The sequence below is a fragment of the Fukomys damarensis genome, unplaced genomic scaffold (genome assembly GCF_012274545.1).
Source record: "Fukomys damarensis isolate Sample0158 unplaced genomic scaffold, DMR_v1.0_HiC HiC_scaffold_1, whole genome shotgun sequence".
NCBI lineage: Eukaryota > Metazoa > Chordata > Mammalia > Rodentia > Bathyergidae > Fukomys > Fukomys damarensis.
Window position 1 is genome coordinate 3,270,015 of NW_022900913.1, and position 16,585 is coordinate 3,286,599.

The window sequence follows — 16,585 nt, forward strand, 5'->3', positions numbered from 1 at the left end:
AAGCAGACAGGAGGACTGAGGCGGAAGGATCTTGGCGAGTGGGCAGAGAGGGACCGCAGGGACAGAGCACGGGGAAGATGGGCTCATGCAGCAAGCCCTCGTGTGGGGCGTGTCGAGGACCCCAGTAGTGTCACACACGCGGATGCTGGTTTCGGCAGTGGTGGGCAGTAGGGCGGGTGTGGGCCCAGCTGGTCCTGTGGATTTCTGTCACCTGCAGCAAGCCCCGTTCCCTGCAGGCTCCGTTCTCACAGGTTTCTCCTGCGTCCCTCAGCTGCATGAGGGCTCCCTCTCCTCCTCACACCTCCTGCGTCGCTCTGTTCCATGGCGCGTATCACTCTTTGCTGTACCCCAACCCTTTTATTTGCTTGCTCTCGAACCAGCTTGTACATTCTGAAAGGATGGAGACTCATCTGAGCCCCAGTGTGTCTCCACTCCAGAAAAATGCTTTATTGGCAACCGTTAGCTATGAGGAGTCCCAGGAGCTTTACTTGTCCAAATAACTTTTGAATTGAACAGATCAGAGTAAGCATTGAGTTTGTGCTTTGGTTTACCCGTTCTTTATACGCACATGGCAGTGACAGATAAAGTAGAACAGAGGAAATTAAAACTGCGCTTTTGTGACAAACAGGATCAAAGTCTTCACGTTGACTGGCATAGTCTTATTCGAAAAAGAAAAGATGTAATGAAATGAATACGTTTATTAAGTGATGCAGAAATTCCACTCCTAGATAGCCAACAGAAGTAGACATACCTTCACATAGACATACTCTGATTCGCAGTAGCCTGCAGCGGAAAGCAAACTCCTGTAGCAGATGAATGAAAAGAAAATTGTGATCTGCCAAACGGTTGAGCGCTGCTCAACCGTATGGGGGTGAGTCTAGAGTCCCGGTGCATCCCAGTGCAGGTGACTCGGGCTGTGCTGAGCAGGGATGTCAGACAGCAGTGTGCATATTGCACCGGTCCATTATTGAACGCTTGCCAGGAGACACTGACTTCCGGGACAGTAAGCAGATCAGGGTTCAGTGAGGGAAGTTTGGGACAGTAGGTATTTATTTGTTTGTCAAAATTCATCAGTATCTGTACCCAAAGAATATATTTGATTGTATGAATAGGTAAGCTAGAGCGTGGAAGAAAGTATTTACAATGAAATTAATCGAGAATCCATATATTTAATAACTACAAATCACATTTTCTGTCTACCCATGTGAATGCCCAGGGATGACATGTGTCAACTGGGAGAATTCTGGGGCTACGGAAACTTAGAGAAAGAACTTCATCCATTTTTATATGTGTTTGAGGGGTTTTTTTCAATACAGTGCTATATATTTTTCTACCGTGCTCCAAATTTAGCTAAAAGAAATATGAGGGTGAAAAAAAAGCAGGGAAGAGTGGAATACTGCTGAGAGCGCAACCTGGTCTGGGTTACTTGTTTACAGTGCCTTCAGCTGCAGGAGGCTGTGCGGGGCACTCATGAAATGACTTCTATTTGTTTCATTTTTAAATTCACTCATTCACTGAGACGTAAAGGTTTTTTACATTGTCGTCTTTCTTGTAGATTTTCCGGAGTCTGAGAAACTGACTTTGTTTATTGCGAACATGTGGCATGATGTGTTTGTCTCTCAGTCGGTGATTGGCAAAGCCATGCAGCTGGTTGCCAGGCAGCGCGCCCGAGGGGAGGTTCTGAGCTGTTTGAAAGCCTTTCTCAACTGGGAAAAGGTGAGCCTTTTAAATATCTTCTAGGACTGTACCATATTTGTAGGCCTTACGTAAATGTTACTCTTGGCTTTGTATTTAGTTTTGTTTTAGTTCATTAGCATTATAGAGATATTAGTCATCCTATGAGATCTTTTGAAATATCAATTTAGCCTAAGCTTATGCCTTTTTTTAAGCATTCATGAGCCATCCCAGGAAGCATTACAGATCTGTGGAATATATTAATTTCCCGGAGTTTGTTTATCTGCTAGCTTATGGCTGGTGAAACCCATACATATGTATGCATAGGTAAAGGGCTTGCAGAAGATGCAGATGATTTGATTCTACAGCAGGTACTCTGGGGAGAAAGGTGGTACCTGCTTCTTCCTGTCAAGCTTTTTCTGAATCTGTAATGCTGTATTTTCCTTCTTGGTTGATGGAACTGGTATTTGTTCCAAGTAATTTGTTCTCGTATGACCTTTTATTATTTTGTCATTTTGATTACTGATGTGTGAAAATAGGTGGTGTAATCAAAATACATGGTGAACCTTTAAATTAAAAATTTGCCCTTAATCCCCCTCAAAATATTTCCCCTCACTTTGAACGTGCGCGTCTCATTGTTCTTGCCACTTTCTGAAGCTTTTCTGGAAGTCCTTCCTGAGTGTCTTCGCGTGAGGTATTACTAAGCTGTGTGAACCCTGCGGCCAAGTGCCATCCTGTGGAAAGGCAGGGCAGCTGCACTGCAGCGAGTCCTCGCCCAGGGCAGTCAGCGGGTGTGGCTCTGTGTGAGGATACGTTGTGCATCAGCTCCAGGCCTGAGCCAGCCATGCGTGGCCGCAGGACCAGAGATGCTCCTGAAGCGGTCGGAACAGTGAGACGAGTGTGTTCAGAGTGGAGGGTGTTTCAAGGGTGGTGAATGGTGATTTGTCTTTAAGTGTAATAACTTCTCACCATACTTTTCAGTTTCACCTCATGGTATTTGGATCGATGTTTTTCATTCATGATTTTTGTCTAATGAGAATACAGTTAATAGTAGTAAACTTTAAGAAGAGATACTGAAGTCAGTGACAAGTTGATTTTTCTTTCATTATTTCCTTTTTTTGATGAGCATGTATTACTTTCATGCTTTCAGAAAATTCTCATGGGCCAGGGATTTAGCTCAGTGGTTCTGCCACCTGCCTCACAGTTTAAGGTCTTGAGTTCAATAGCTCATGCTTATGTATGGAGTAGAATTTTAGCAGAATATTTGTTGGGCCTTTAATTTGTTTTATAGACAGAAAAGGAAAGAGCTACTGGTGGTCCAGAGTTAAGTGACTATGAAAACGCAAATCTGTGATCAGCTCTTCAGCAACCTAGCTAAATGCACCAAAGTACGTGGGTGTAAGGTGCTATCCCAGATCCAGTGATGTAGCAATCAGGAGACTTTCTGTCCTGAGGGTAGCTCAGGGTGGAGAACTGCCTGGCACACGTGAGGCCCTGGCTCTCATTCCCTTCACAGGCCGGAGTACCTGTGGGCACGTGCACCACACACATTTGCCTCAGAGGGGGCGTCTCTTATCCAAGGTATTTGCGGCCAGCAAGTTCCCATCTCCGCATGTTTTTGCATTTTGAGATAATTGTGTAGACTTTATGTGCCGCAAAGTCCAGAATGCTCTGAGCTGAAAACTGTGAGCCAGGCACTCTCACCTAGGTGTTTGGACTGGAGGTGCTCAGCTTGCACTGCAGCGTTCGAGGTAATGCTGTGCCTCTTCAGGGCGCCCCCGCTCCATGTCCCTGCAGGGGAGCCAAAAAGATGCGAGAGCATCCTCCGCACGTGGGAAGGACTGCTGGGCCTGACTTGCTACTCGGTTATAAAGTTGCAAAATTAAAAGCCTCTTAAAAGCTTTTAATCCATACATCTTGTTCTGTTTACAATCACTTGTCACAGAAGTAAGTGTCTTCACTTTGACCATTGATTAATGTGTTGTTAATTCCTATTTAAGAAGTTAAGATCTCTTAAATGATCAGTCTTATTTATAAACTTATGATTTAGTTCATTTTTTAATCATAAACTTGATGTATTTCTCAAAAACACATCAAACTCAACCTTCTAATCTAATCATCATAATCTTTCTAATAAGTACTTAAGGAATATTTGACTGTAAAAATCAAATTTAGGATGTGGAATAGGAGTTGTATTAAATATTTAAACATTGTTCACATTCTACTAAACATAACTAATGTCATAATTCTAATATCAAATAGTGTAAGCTGTGACTAGAATTATCACTCAACAGCAAGTTCTCAGCACTTCTTCATAGCATAGATAAAATACATCTGCATCTTGGTCCATGAACACTTCTGTTTGTGAACAATTTGGTTCATGAGCAGAAATGTTCAGCAAAATTTTGCTTCCGTTGGTGAACTCTCATCTGGTGACAGCTACAGCCATGGCCATCTTCCCCACAGGAATATGGGTGTGGCTGTCTTCCCCAGTATCGTGGAGCGAATTCAGTTCGTGCATTGTCACATGTTCACAGGCGCTGTAACTTACAGTCCTATTTACAATACAGGACAACTAAAGTATGAATTAAGTTCTCTTCATGTCTAAGTTTATTTCTGCATCTTCTTGGGGTACACAGTTTGTGACTTCCCTAAGGGGATAATATTTGCCTTTTTGGTTGAGTTTGACTTGTCAGGTAGATATTTCTGGACTGTGATTTTGTTAGGGGTTATGTGATAGCTAGAAAACTGAGAATCTTTCAGGATTCTTCCGTGCAAGCTACAGATTAACACGTCGAGCCCTTCAACGGTAAAGCCAGTTTCCAGGCCCAGGCTTTGTCCTGTATTGAGGATATAAGCAGATGATCTCTTTTACCCTGGAACTCGCCTCCATTGCTGGTGGGAATACTAGCTGGCATGACCACTTTGTAAAGTAGGTGATTCTTTTTTTTTTTTTTTCTTTTATATGTAATTTTTTTTAAATTAATTTTTTTGGTAGGATTTACATACACATAATGGTCACATTCATCTTAGGGAATTTGTACCTGCACATGACATTTCTTGATTCCTCTTTGCCCCTGCATTCCCCTCCCCTCCCTTCAACCCCTCTTCCCCTCCTTATTTACAAAAGTTTTGTTTCCATTTTGGAAAAAAATGAGAAGAAAAAAATAAGTACGTGATTCTTATAAAGTTAAGCATATTCTTAGCAAAGGGTCCAGCAGTTCTACTCCTAGATATTTATTCAAGACAAGTAAAGTTTACAGCCTAAGACTTGTACATTGGTACTCATGGAAACGTTCATACTAGTAGAAGCCCGGCAGTGACCCGGGTGTCTGTCAGCAGGTGCAGAGATGGTCCCACAGTTACACCCCTGTGATCTTAACGCCAGTGCCTACAACGGCAGAGATAAGCTATGAAGATAAATACACACAAATGTAAAATAAGTTGGCTGTCATCGTCCAGGAATGGATGATTCAGTTTCATGAATTTCTGGAAAAGGCAGACTGATCTTCATTGTCAGAAAGGTTAACAAGATTTAAAGAAGCTTTTAAAGGCTTAATTTTTTTTATTGTAACTAGCAGTATAACTGATTTGAGTTGATACAGATTTGCACTCCGCATGGATTGCACCTCAGCCCTTTTGTACCTCCTTGAATGCAACATCCTGCCGGTACCCTTTTACCTGTCCTGTCCACTGCTGTTCTGTGATCATCTTATCATAAATAGTATGAATGGGATAAACAAAATCTCTGCCGCCATTTCAGAAACTTATCTTGTAAGGTTAAATGCTAACTCATCTGATGCTTACTGTAATCTTCGAGTTTCCTTATGTACGATGTGCTAGACTTGTGGCTCTGAATTTTATTTTAAATGTGTTTATGTTTTCATTCAATAGAATGCTCCTGTAGATGTTGGCATCATGGTTTCTAAGCTGCTTTTGACCATACAGTTATGTCCAAAGACAGAATTCCAGCCCAGTGAGAAATTTGGGGAAGACCTGAGTGACAGCACCTGGGAATACATCTTCGCCATTGATCTGCTCTGCTCCCATCAGAAGTGGGTTTGGACACATGATAACATTATAAGGTTGGCTGTTTTGCTGACTCCAAGATCAGTTATTTTATTTTAATTGTAAAATAGTCTGTGGATGCCGAATTGCAGTTTGACTCATTTTTATTGTCTCATAAAGGCAGCTGGAGCATTTCACTTTTGATGAGAGTTAAGATGTGTGTGTTGCTGTCACTATCCTTTGCTTGAGTTTTCGGTAATAGCTCTTGCTCCTTTGACTTGCACTCTGTTACATCTCTTCTCAGTAGAAGTGGTTCACAGGGTTCACAGGCACAGCCTCAGCATCAGCAAGTCTATATTGAATGAAGTGTATGGTCTTTGTCTGAAAATGCAAGTACTCTGGAAAATCCAGAGAAACAGAAATATTCAGAATGACAGGATAACAGCTTTTCACCTGAGAGAGAATTGAGCCTGATACTCCGGGCACGTCCTTTGTTGGCTGAGCAGACTTTTCTCAGTGCACCTGCACTTCTGGCACTGCTCATACCGTCTGTGAGAGAATGGAGAGCAGTCGTGCAGACACTCCCATGGGTCTCCATTTCCCAGGGAGGCTGGCTGAGAAAGGTTAAGGGAGTCCAAGACACCGGGGACATTCACCAAAGGATCGGAAACCCATGTTTTGAGGAAGAGCTTTTGGCGAGGACTGTTTGTACAGGGATGTTCTTCCCCTGCCTTGTCCCCCAAGACTAGGAAAAGCCAGGGAGAGGCTAGGCGTGTGTGTGTCACGCCACAGGGATTGGGTTGTAGTCCACCTGAAGAATGGGATTTAACTGCATAGCTGCCAACAGACCCTTCTGTCCCCTCGCGGACCAAGGACCAAAGCCAGGAGCTGTCAGGGCACTCTGTCCACTATCCTCCCAGTAGCGGTGAGGACGTCATGGACTGCCAGGCCCTCTGCCTGGACATTCCAGAGCTGGCCTCTTCCCACAGCAGCTGGGCACTTGCACCCTGCTTTTTGCCTGCAGAAAGAGGAAGATGTGTCTGGAAAGAAAAACCAAAATTAGAAATGTGGGAGTTGGCTGAGATGGGGTTAATGTCCCATTTGTATGTGTGTCTGTCTGTCTAATAATGCTTTATCAACACCAAGCAAGAACTCAGTACCTTTTTGTCAAAAAGAGAAAGGAGGGCAGAAGTGGTACTGCGTTCAGTCCATGGAAAGTTTCTTTTATCCGTATGAAGTGTGCTTTGATTCATGATGTTCTTTCCTTTGGCTTCGCTGTTTTGCACCCGTGGCTTCTGGAACTCAGGCTGACTTAGCACCTGGAAAATCCACCATGTCCTAGTTCTGTGGCTTTGGGGTAACGTAAGAAGAGTTACAGCAGAGTAATGATGCAAGCGTGTGTGGGCATTTGTAGCCCCTTTTAAGCCAGTGTGGGCATAAGTGTCCTGAGTACTCAAGATGTGAGCCTCTGGTGTTGCGTGTTCTCACGTAGGCTTAACTGGAGGTCGTCAGCACCTACTCTGTTCACCCACTGTCGGTGGACCGGGTGGGGTCACGTGTTCTCGGAGTGCTGACGCCCATACACCTCTCCTGTTGTTGTTTTGCAGTAAGGAGCTATGGCCTGTGATGGATAAGTGGATAAAATACAGGAAAGGACATGCGAACGTCACATACACCCCCGACGTTATTATAGCGTCCATCCTGAGACTGATTGGTGAGTTGTTTTATTCTGGCTATGCTGTCTTGGAGGGGAGACCAGAACATACTAACCATGACTGATCTTGCATCTGCTGGAGCAGGTGCTTGTATGCTTTGCCTCCTTTCTCCTGCTCAGCCCTTACACACTAGGTTGTATCCACCTTTCTTAGAGATCAAGATCTGTCACTTTAGTTCATTTACTTCGTAATTGTCCTCTTGCTTCTAGATTCTAATTAGCAATACCATGCACATCAGAGCGCGAAAATTGGTAAAAAGTCTTACGTGGTATCTACAGACAGGATATCTGCCCATGTCCCTCCCAGTTTTTTCAGGCTTGCCCAATTAAAATCACTGTTCAGAAATACTTTGAGTGAGACAGATTTTCATTATTCTTGGACCTAAAGAGGGCCTCAGTGGCCATTTGGTTCTCCGCCTGCCCTGGAGCCCCAGGTCTTTATTTTACTTTCTTGTTTTACTCTGTCTCGTGTCTGTCGTACTGTTGTCCACACAGCAGAATCCTGCAAAATTTTCAGTGATGAGTTCCGGTGATTACTGAAGGGCTCTCCTTGTTGCCCCGGGATAGACAAATCAGATCTCCTCTGAGGTCTGTGATGTAGCCCTTTAGATAGTTGAAGGTGCTCACCGTGAGTTTGGGGGTTAGGTGTTTAGGTGAAGTAAAGTTAGTACTTGAGACTGTTATATTAGATGAGTTATAAATAGGGACGGTAAGAAATACCTCTCTCTGTTGGCTCTGTTACTGTGTGGGCAAATATGTGTTTCTCCTCTGTAGGGATGTTGTGCTCAGTAAACAAATGATTACGGTAAACAGACTCAAAACCTGGTTGAAAGGTAAGGTGTGACCTCACTGGAAGTCACAAAATAAATTGGAGTTCAGTTATGCACAAGAGAAGGTGAAAACCAAGTGACTGTGAAGGGCTGTAGGAATTTAGAAGAGATGTATTAAGAGATAAGCAGGCACAGGAGTGAAAGCTCAGGAGGGTACAGTCTGAACACTGCTTTGCTGAATTCTTCAGTTCAGTAACAAATTTTGTCGTGATTGGGAGGCAGCAAAGACCCAGAAGGGCTGGCAGAGGGAGGTTCGGCAGTGCATCTGGACATTTTACCTTCAGTGACAGCTTCTTTTACAAATTTAGAAAAATCATATTTGTGCTACGAGTGAATTCATTATCAACAGTGTGGTGTTTCTTTTTGGGAATTTCAGACTTAGGAGAGACGTTTTCAATCCATAGATGCGTGCAGACCGAGGGAACAGCTATGCACTTTTCGGGGAGAGCTGTTGTTTGAAGCCACACTTTAAAATATGACCGTGGCTCTTGCTGTGGTAGCGATGGCGTGTCTGGGCTCCTGGCTGCACGAAGGGGAAGTGAGGGGAAGGGAAGGTCCTGTGCCCCGCCCGCCCCACAGTGGAGCCCCCGTGTGCTCAGGTCGGCCGCTCCGGTGCGCCACTCTCCCCAGGCTTGCCCCGGCCTCTTCTGACGAGCTTCATCACTTGGTGGGAGGTTGCCTGAGAAGCATGTCTAGGGTCCCGATTCTCGGGTGGGTCATCCAGGTTCTGATGGGTCTCGTGTAGAGCTGCGTCTGCAAAGCCTTGCAGGGAAACCTGTGACAGAGTGCCTTGGTGACACTAAACACTTTGCTCAGCTGTTAGGAAATTCTTTCAAACAAAACTGTAAAATTACATACATACTTTGAAATACATGCTACAGAAAGTAGCCCGTGTGTGAAATAAGAAAAATGTGCTAAACATTTATAAAAAATGAAAATGTATAATTGCAGGGCAAGCACTCAATTTGTATTTCTGTTAAATTAAGGTTATTCTTTAAACCCTTAAAAGCCCGGCTTTTGAGAGATCGCCAGATAGTTCATGACGTTTTAATATGTAGTCTTTAATATATGCATACTTACATAATCGAGTGACGTACAGTTTTGTCGTAGAGAATAAGTGAGCTTATGATTGGCGGTGCTGTCTGAAATGGTAACACACGTGCGTACCCGGCGTCCACAGGGTGGGGAATTCGAAAGTGCAGTGTGGAAGCAGTCGGGAGTAGGCCGTCCTACTGCCGAGGCCCTGTGGGGCACGTGGACATGCAGGCGGGGACTGTAGGCCGTCCTACTGCCGAGGCCCTGTGGGGCACGTGGACATGCAGGCGGTGAGGCCCGAGCTGGGCTCAGGGCCACTTCCGCAGGTCCTCGGGCACCGACGCCCAGCTCCGAGCCGGGCACCTGCTGGCTGTGGGCAGGGGTGTGGGAGGGCCAAGGCCAAGGAGAAAGGGCACGAGGCCTGCTGTGAGCCCTGCAGCTCTGCTGGCCCAGGAGTAACCCAGGGCTCGGTGCTCCTGTCTGTTCCGTGCACACACTCGTCTGCATTGGTTGCATGTACAGGGCTGGCCTTGGCTGAAGACCTTAGCAAAGAATAAGTTGGTACGTATGAATCAGTGATTACAACTGAAGTCACATACTAATCATTCATAAAAGAAAAAACGCCCTCACTGTCTATTACAAATTTGCAGAAGTCCTCACTAATGAGTCTTATTCAGTGGCAAATAAAACAAGTTTTCGGTGACGTATAGTGTTGTCCTGCACAGAATTGAGGTGTGAGCTTTGCTGTGGCCATCTGTGATTCTGAAGTGTGATTTTTCTGGACTGCCTAAACAGCATGTGCTCCAGACCAGCTGCGGGGTGCTGGGCTGACTTGGTGTCCAGGGCGTCTGGGACAGAACCCGGCCTCGCCCCAGGACTCCTCCTTTCTTGGTGATGTTGAGGCCTAGAGAAGGTCACCCCTGCAGAGACACCACTCAGTGGGAAGGGAGCAGAGCTGGCACAGAAATGCCTGCTGCTTGATTCAGGGCAGAGTACAGCTATACAAGGTCACCTCTGTGTCCCCAAAGTGCCCATTGAATCCTGAATAATATGACCACCTGCTGTGAACCAGAACGCAGAAGTAGGAAAGCTCTGTTTCCTGTCCCAGACTGAGATAACCAGCACCTATTGATTCCTGCCCAGTCATCCAGCTGTGCTTTGGCGTTATCTGAGCTCACCCTTTCCTTAGTGTGCCTGCCACTGAAGTCTTAAAGAAAGCCAGACTCTGTCTTCCCCTGGTTTGCAGGTCACCCCAGAACCCCCTTCCCCTTGGGCCGTCAGCTCCCGCCAGGCCATGTGGCCGTGCAGTGGTCGTTGTCTCTGACCCTAAGATGCACTCCTCATTCCGTCTGTGCACTAGGAGGCGTCCTTCTGTGGGGCACTTGTCTTCCAGTTTCTTAAGCCAGTTCAGCATCCCTGTCAAGTTGTCAAGTCATTGTATGTTTCTTTTTCCCCAAATGTCTTCTGTAGATCCATTCCTTTTATTTTATTCCTGATGGCTCCATGAATTTAAATTCCTTATAAAATCGATTGTATTAAGTAAATACAAAGGGAGCCGCTGCAGCATGGTATGTGGGTTATCTGGGACCCACTCGCACCCTGTGACCCTGGCTGCAGCAGGCGCACCTTCGTCCTTTGCTCTCGGCTGTGTGTTTGATAGGTCTGGTTGACTGTCCCGGAGGACACATCTGGAGCCTGTAGTTAGCGAATAGGTCTAATTGCAAGGAAGTACTTAAAAGTGATAATGACAACTTGAAATTTGTGATATTTGAAGTAATTACTTTTCAGCCTCATCCAAGGCTATGTGAAGATTACCTAGATACTAACAGTGTTGTGCCGGATTAGGAGTTACTCACATTCTCTTAAGACAGTAGATAGTGGCTGAGCATTCAGGTGTGTGGCAAGCATTAGCTTGGTTCTGGAAGGAAAGGGATGAAGGTTACCTTACGGAGGTACTGCTTGCTTCAGTTTCTCTGTGTTCAAAGTAGAAGGGCTTCATTTACCAGCCTGTGTGGAGTTTGTGCTACTGAGACACAGCGTGAACACAGAGCCAGGAGCATGCAGTGCAGCACTGCCATAAAGCTCACCCGGGACTGATTCCCAGATAAAGAAAGAGTCAGAAGAAGGTGAAGGCCAAGCCCGGTGGCTGCAGTGAATCTTACACGCGGAGCAGGCTGGCACCACCCTGCAGGAGACTCTGGGCCGGAGGAGAGGAGCCAGCGAGCAGCTCAGCCGTAGGCTCAGTAGCACAGTGGTGTTTTCATTCAAACAACTGTATTTCTAGAATAAAAGCTAAGGGAATGGCATTACCTTATTGCAGGCTTCTTTCCTCCTGGCTTTGCAGAATACAGCTGGTTTTTTTGTCATCGCTAAATACAGATATATAGGTGGTGAAAGGCAAAAGTTTTTTAAAATGTATTTATTTATTTATTGTGGTACTAGGACTTGAACCCAGAGCCTTTGCTCAGCCACCTTGCCAAGTCTTTATTTTTAATTTTGGTCAAAGTCTTGCCAAGTCACTAAATAACCCAAGCTGGCTTCTAACTTAACAGTCCTCCTGCCTCAGTGTCCCAGAGTGCTGAGATTATAAGTGTGCACCACTACTAGGTAGAGTATTTTAATAGCCTTTCAAATGGTTCTGGATATTTCTTTTTGATGTAGAATAAAATGAGATTGTTTTTTGTTTTGTGTGTGTGTGTGTGTGTGTGTGTGTGTGTGTGTGTATTTGTGTGCTAGAGATGGACCTCAGAACCTTGTGCTTGCCAGGCAGGCGTGGCACCACTGAGTTCCATCCCCATCCCGTAATTTCTTGAAGTAATTGCGTGTGAAATCTTCATGTTGTTTAATTAAAACCCGCTGGTCTGGCTTGCATGGTGAAGGGATCCATTTGCCTCCTGATGAATTTTTAACCCGTATTGTTCTCTTGAAAATAAATGATTCATGGGCATCTTCAGACGTGAGCAACATCATATCCTCCGTGCTCCACTCTCCGAGTCAGCAGTGTTCTTGGAGAAGTCTTGTGTATTGGAGTCTGTCAGGCATGGGGCAGCTGGTGGAAATGGTCCCCGAATTCTAACTTTGCTTCAAAACTCAAATGTCGCCTTTACCCACAGTGGTAACTTCCGGGGAGTCGGGCTCACCCTGTTCCCGGCTGAGAGCGCCTCCGCTTTGTCCCAGACGCCCACCTTGTCAGGTGTGCTCTTGGCACACGTATTCATCTCACTCATGAATGCGTGCTTTGCTTCCCATTGGCCATGTGCAGGGGAGCACAGGGAATGCGGCCACCTCTCAGCCGTCCCCAGCTCTGCGCTCCCGGCCAGTCTTGGAAGGTGGCTCTGACCACTTTGCTGGGCCGCCCTCCGGTGCCTTGGCTCGAGCTGGCTCTGTAGGCGGCTGGTGCCAGAGGAGTGGCTCCCTCAGGAGATGCCACCGCTTTGACCATGTGTGGGTGCTGAGCTGGTTCTGCTGGTCCTCTGCCGAGCACTGCGGGAGGCGGGGCTTCCTCACCTGGGCAGCACTCTGTGAGGAGCATCTCCATGGAGTGGTCCTTCTTTGCTGTCTCCTGCTCTGTCAGGAGCTCTTCACATCTGACCCGCCGAAACCACCCTGTCCTACTGTAAGTCCATTTATTATGCTGCCGCTTAGCTGAGAAAGCCACGCACCCTGTTGTCTGTGAAGAAAAGCAGAGGTGATTAGCATTGCAATGACTTCCGGAAGACAGACTGCTTTATTAAGTCTCGATGCTTTGCTGTTTAACTGCTTTCACCTAATAGGTACCCACTTTAGCTTCAGAATTTTAAAGTTTAAATTATATAATAAGGAAAACACAAATTTAAAATTTTCATGAAAAGTTATCAACATTTCACCAGAACTGTTTCCACTTTGCTGTGTTTCCTTTAGGTCGCCTGGGTCAGCTGGGTTTAAAGGAAGGCTTTCCAACTACTGTGAAAAATATCAGTTCGGTTATTGGTATGTTCATACAGCATGCTCAGGATGAAGGTAATTCTTGCTTATTCAATCACTTTCACCTACTGTTTGAACTCTGTTTTCATCTTTACTCTGTACCAGGTTCTGTGTTTCTCTCCCTGCTATTTGGGGTTTGGGGGTGTGTTTGGTTATTCATGTGGTAGTAATCAGCTTGGTGGGCAGAGCTTCTCTCAGGAGGAGGACTCTCTTCTGCCCCTGCTGCTGGCCCCTGGCCCCTGACTCCAAACACTGTCTCTGGGCTGTGGGCCAAGCCTGGACTGCCCTCGGCCTCCTGCTTGTGTCCTGACTAACCCAGATCGCAGGAGAGCAGTGCTGCCTGGTGGGTGGGACACCCAGCATCCACAAGCTCAAGTCGGCAGGAGGGAGTCTGGAGGCCTTTGGAGCGGATCTGCAAAGCAGGTCTGTCATCCTGGATGTACTGCGTAGCATGTAACCTGGCCAGTTCTCTTGTAGTACGAGCTTGACTCAAAGTCACCCTCACAAGTGACGAATCCAGCTTCTATTTAGAATATTGTGTAAGAAGGAAGCGTGTAGTTAAATCGCCCCTCAACAGAAATGTACAAAGTGACATGTTACGCACTGTGTGGCACCCGAGGTGATCTGACATGGTCAGGTCTCTGTCTTCAGCTTGCAGTGAGGCTGATGCGTTGAGCTCATAGAGAACAGCCCAGCGATGCTTGCCCTTCTCTGTGGTCCATTGTAGACTTCAGGGTCGCTGCCTCAGTGATGCCCTCTGGTGTCTTCTCCCATCCAGCCCAGAGTGTGCACTGACATGGGAGAGTGGTGGCCCCACACGTGCAGGCTAGCTGTGATGCTGGGTGGGCAGAACCTGGCAAGGAGGAGGAGGAGCCATGTGGGGCCGCTGTCGTGAGGGCCTGCCTGGTTCCTGCCCGCAGCAAGGCCCGGATGCCAGGCTAGCCCTTGGAGGTAGACGGTGCTGTCCTTGTTCCCTGCACTGAAGCCCGGGGGAAGGTCCTGCCCTGCCCACTCTGTCCAGGCTGCTTCAGTGCAGAGCCAAGGCCCTAAACCGGGCCGTGGCTGGTACTAACAGGCTCTCCCTGTGCCTTGCTCTGGGGAAGTGGTTTAACCATGCCAGTTCTGCTGATGTTGTCAGCATTACTTGGGAATGTGTGGGTTTTTGTGTTGCGTTGTTTGTTTTAAATACAGGTGGAACGTCCCTACTCCAAAAGTTGACAGTATCAAGTACTCTAAAATCAGAGATTTTTGAGCACTGACATGACCCCAAATGGTGAAAATTTTCACACCACAAAACTGTTTAATGCACAGAATTATTAAAAAATACATATAATCACCTTCAGGCTATGCAGACAAGGATTACATGTGAATTGTGTTTAGGCCCGAGTCCCCTACCCAGGATACCTCCTGTACACAAAGGTATTCCCAAAGCCCAAAGACCTGAATTGCTCTGGTCCTGTGTTGGACAGGACATTTAACCAGCACAGGTTTGCCTTGATGGACGGTGCAGCACTCACAGAAAATGAAAACATGACTAATAATAAGTTTAATGCCCAAGATATTTAAGTAAACTTAAATTTTAACTCCTAAAGGAACATCTGCTAAAGGAGAACTGTGATAATATAGTGTAATTGACCAAGCGGTTCTGCCCAGACTCATACACTGTGATCTGGGATGTAAAAGTTTGAGCACAGCCATCACTTTGTCTTCTTTCCTTGCGGTTTCATGTCCAGAGTCCGTCTCCAAAAGTCCTGGTCCTGGACTCGGCTCCCAGTTGCTTAGAGGGTTGTACTTATGCCTTTCTCCTTTCCCATTATAGACGGGTCTTGAATGTTTTGTTTTTCTATTGGACACTTCCTGTGGATTTAATTTTCATTGCTGGCAGAAAGTGTTCTGTTAATTGTAACATTAACACTGAATAGCAGGTCTCTTCCTGTGTTACAACTGATTTGGAAATTCCTTTCAGATATCCCATGGGGTGTGCAGTTGGCAGCTGTGTACGCTCTGTGTGACTTGAGCCCCAGCAACCCGGAGGAGATACTGAAGATCCTGGAAGCCTGGCGGAGGGAGACCTCCAACTGCATCCCCTCCGCCATCGCCAGCTGCCTGGAGGAGGTTGGCTCCCTGCAGGCCGAGGAGCTCGGATGAGCGTGACTCCTCTGCAGAGGGACAAGTGCCTTGACACATCCTGGCGCCAGTGGTTGTCCGGCAGGCTCCCGGCACGTGGAGGAAGATCCAGAGGATGGCAGCATGAGGTACCAGTGCGTGGGCACTCTCCTCATGGCTCCGCCGGGCCAGGGTGGAGAATCGAGCAGTCGTGGAATCGTTACTCCGAACGTTTATTTCACTTCCGGCTGTTGTAATCATGTGACGTGTGGATGTATTACTGTGTTGGTCAAATGAAAACTTGAACTTAGCCCTTTTTTTGCTGCAGAAAGTGTCCTTTTAGTGGCTTTTAAAAACTGAGTGGCATTTTATAATGAATTTAACAATATAAAACATGATTTGGTTCCTGAGCTATTTTTAGACGTTCTGCTCAAATGAGCGACTAGGAAAAAGCAAATTGGCTACAAAGAAAACTAGCAGAGTCTTCCACTGTGTTAGTTGGATATGGGCTACAAAAGCTTTTCCCAAAATCAGTGCATAATCGACCAGAGTAAAACACTGAGTGCCATTAGCATAAACCCATTGAATGCATTTTTCTTCCTATCACTAAAGTTCCTTAAACGTGTAACTCTCTGTCAGGAAGAGAGCTGAGCCTTGGGTTCCTGTGCCGACTCCTACTGGCACCTGTCTTGGGCCCCCAGGAGGGCATGGCCGGCCCCGTGTGCCGTGTACATAGGGACAGTGCTATGATGTGTCTCACATTGGATGATGTTCCACTTGCGGAATTTTAGTATTTGTACATAGAAAATGGGTTTAATAACTCACCGTGATTCTGATCCTGATTTGTCTTATATTCATCATTTCTTAAACTCTTGTATGTGTTTTTATAATAAAAATAAAAGTAAGCCATGTACACTGTTGTTGTGATGAGTAGAGCATGACCCTTGGCCTTGTTTCTGCACCCAGACAGAGACGCTGCCTGGAGAGCAAGAGAGGCCTTTCCTGGGGAGGCCCGCTTTCCCATGACACTGGTCTGCCCACGTCCGCCCGGCCTCATGCTCCCTGGTGACACTGCTAGCAGAGAATTTGGTGCAAAATGGTCCCCACAGTTGGCTTTAGTGGTGTTTAAGTTTCTGCCCTGTAAAAATGACACTTGACTGCCATTTCGCTGTTCTTACATAACTACCACACACACAGCTGAAATTCAGGGGTAAACAAGTCAGCCTCCGTTGGTACCCATCTCCCCACCCCTCAA

General features: G+C 46.3%; 1 protein-coding gene across 1 annotated transcript in view; it reads left to right on the plus strand.

The window, feature by feature from the left end:
* The window catches only part of Ice1 (interactor of little elongation complex ELL subunit 1), a gene marked incomplete at its 5' end in the record, with an annotated part of 63,159 nt that extends 46,924 nt beyond the window's left edge, over positions 1–16,235 (plus strand). Inside the window, 5 exons of the mRNA XM_010606039.1 lie at positions 1,556–1,716; positions 5,569–5,759; positions 7,290–7,396; positions 13,162–13,260; positions 15,191–16,235. Of these exons, the coding sequence (XP_010604341.1) occupies positions 1,556–1,716; positions 5,569–5,759; positions 7,290–7,396; positions 13,162–13,260; positions 15,191–15,372 (740 nt within the window). The remainder of the gene's footprint in view (positions 1–1,555; positions 1,717–5,568; positions 5,760–7,289; positions 7,397–13,161; positions 13,261–15,190) is intronic.
* Between the last annotated feature and the right edge of the window lie 350 nt (positions 16,236–16,585).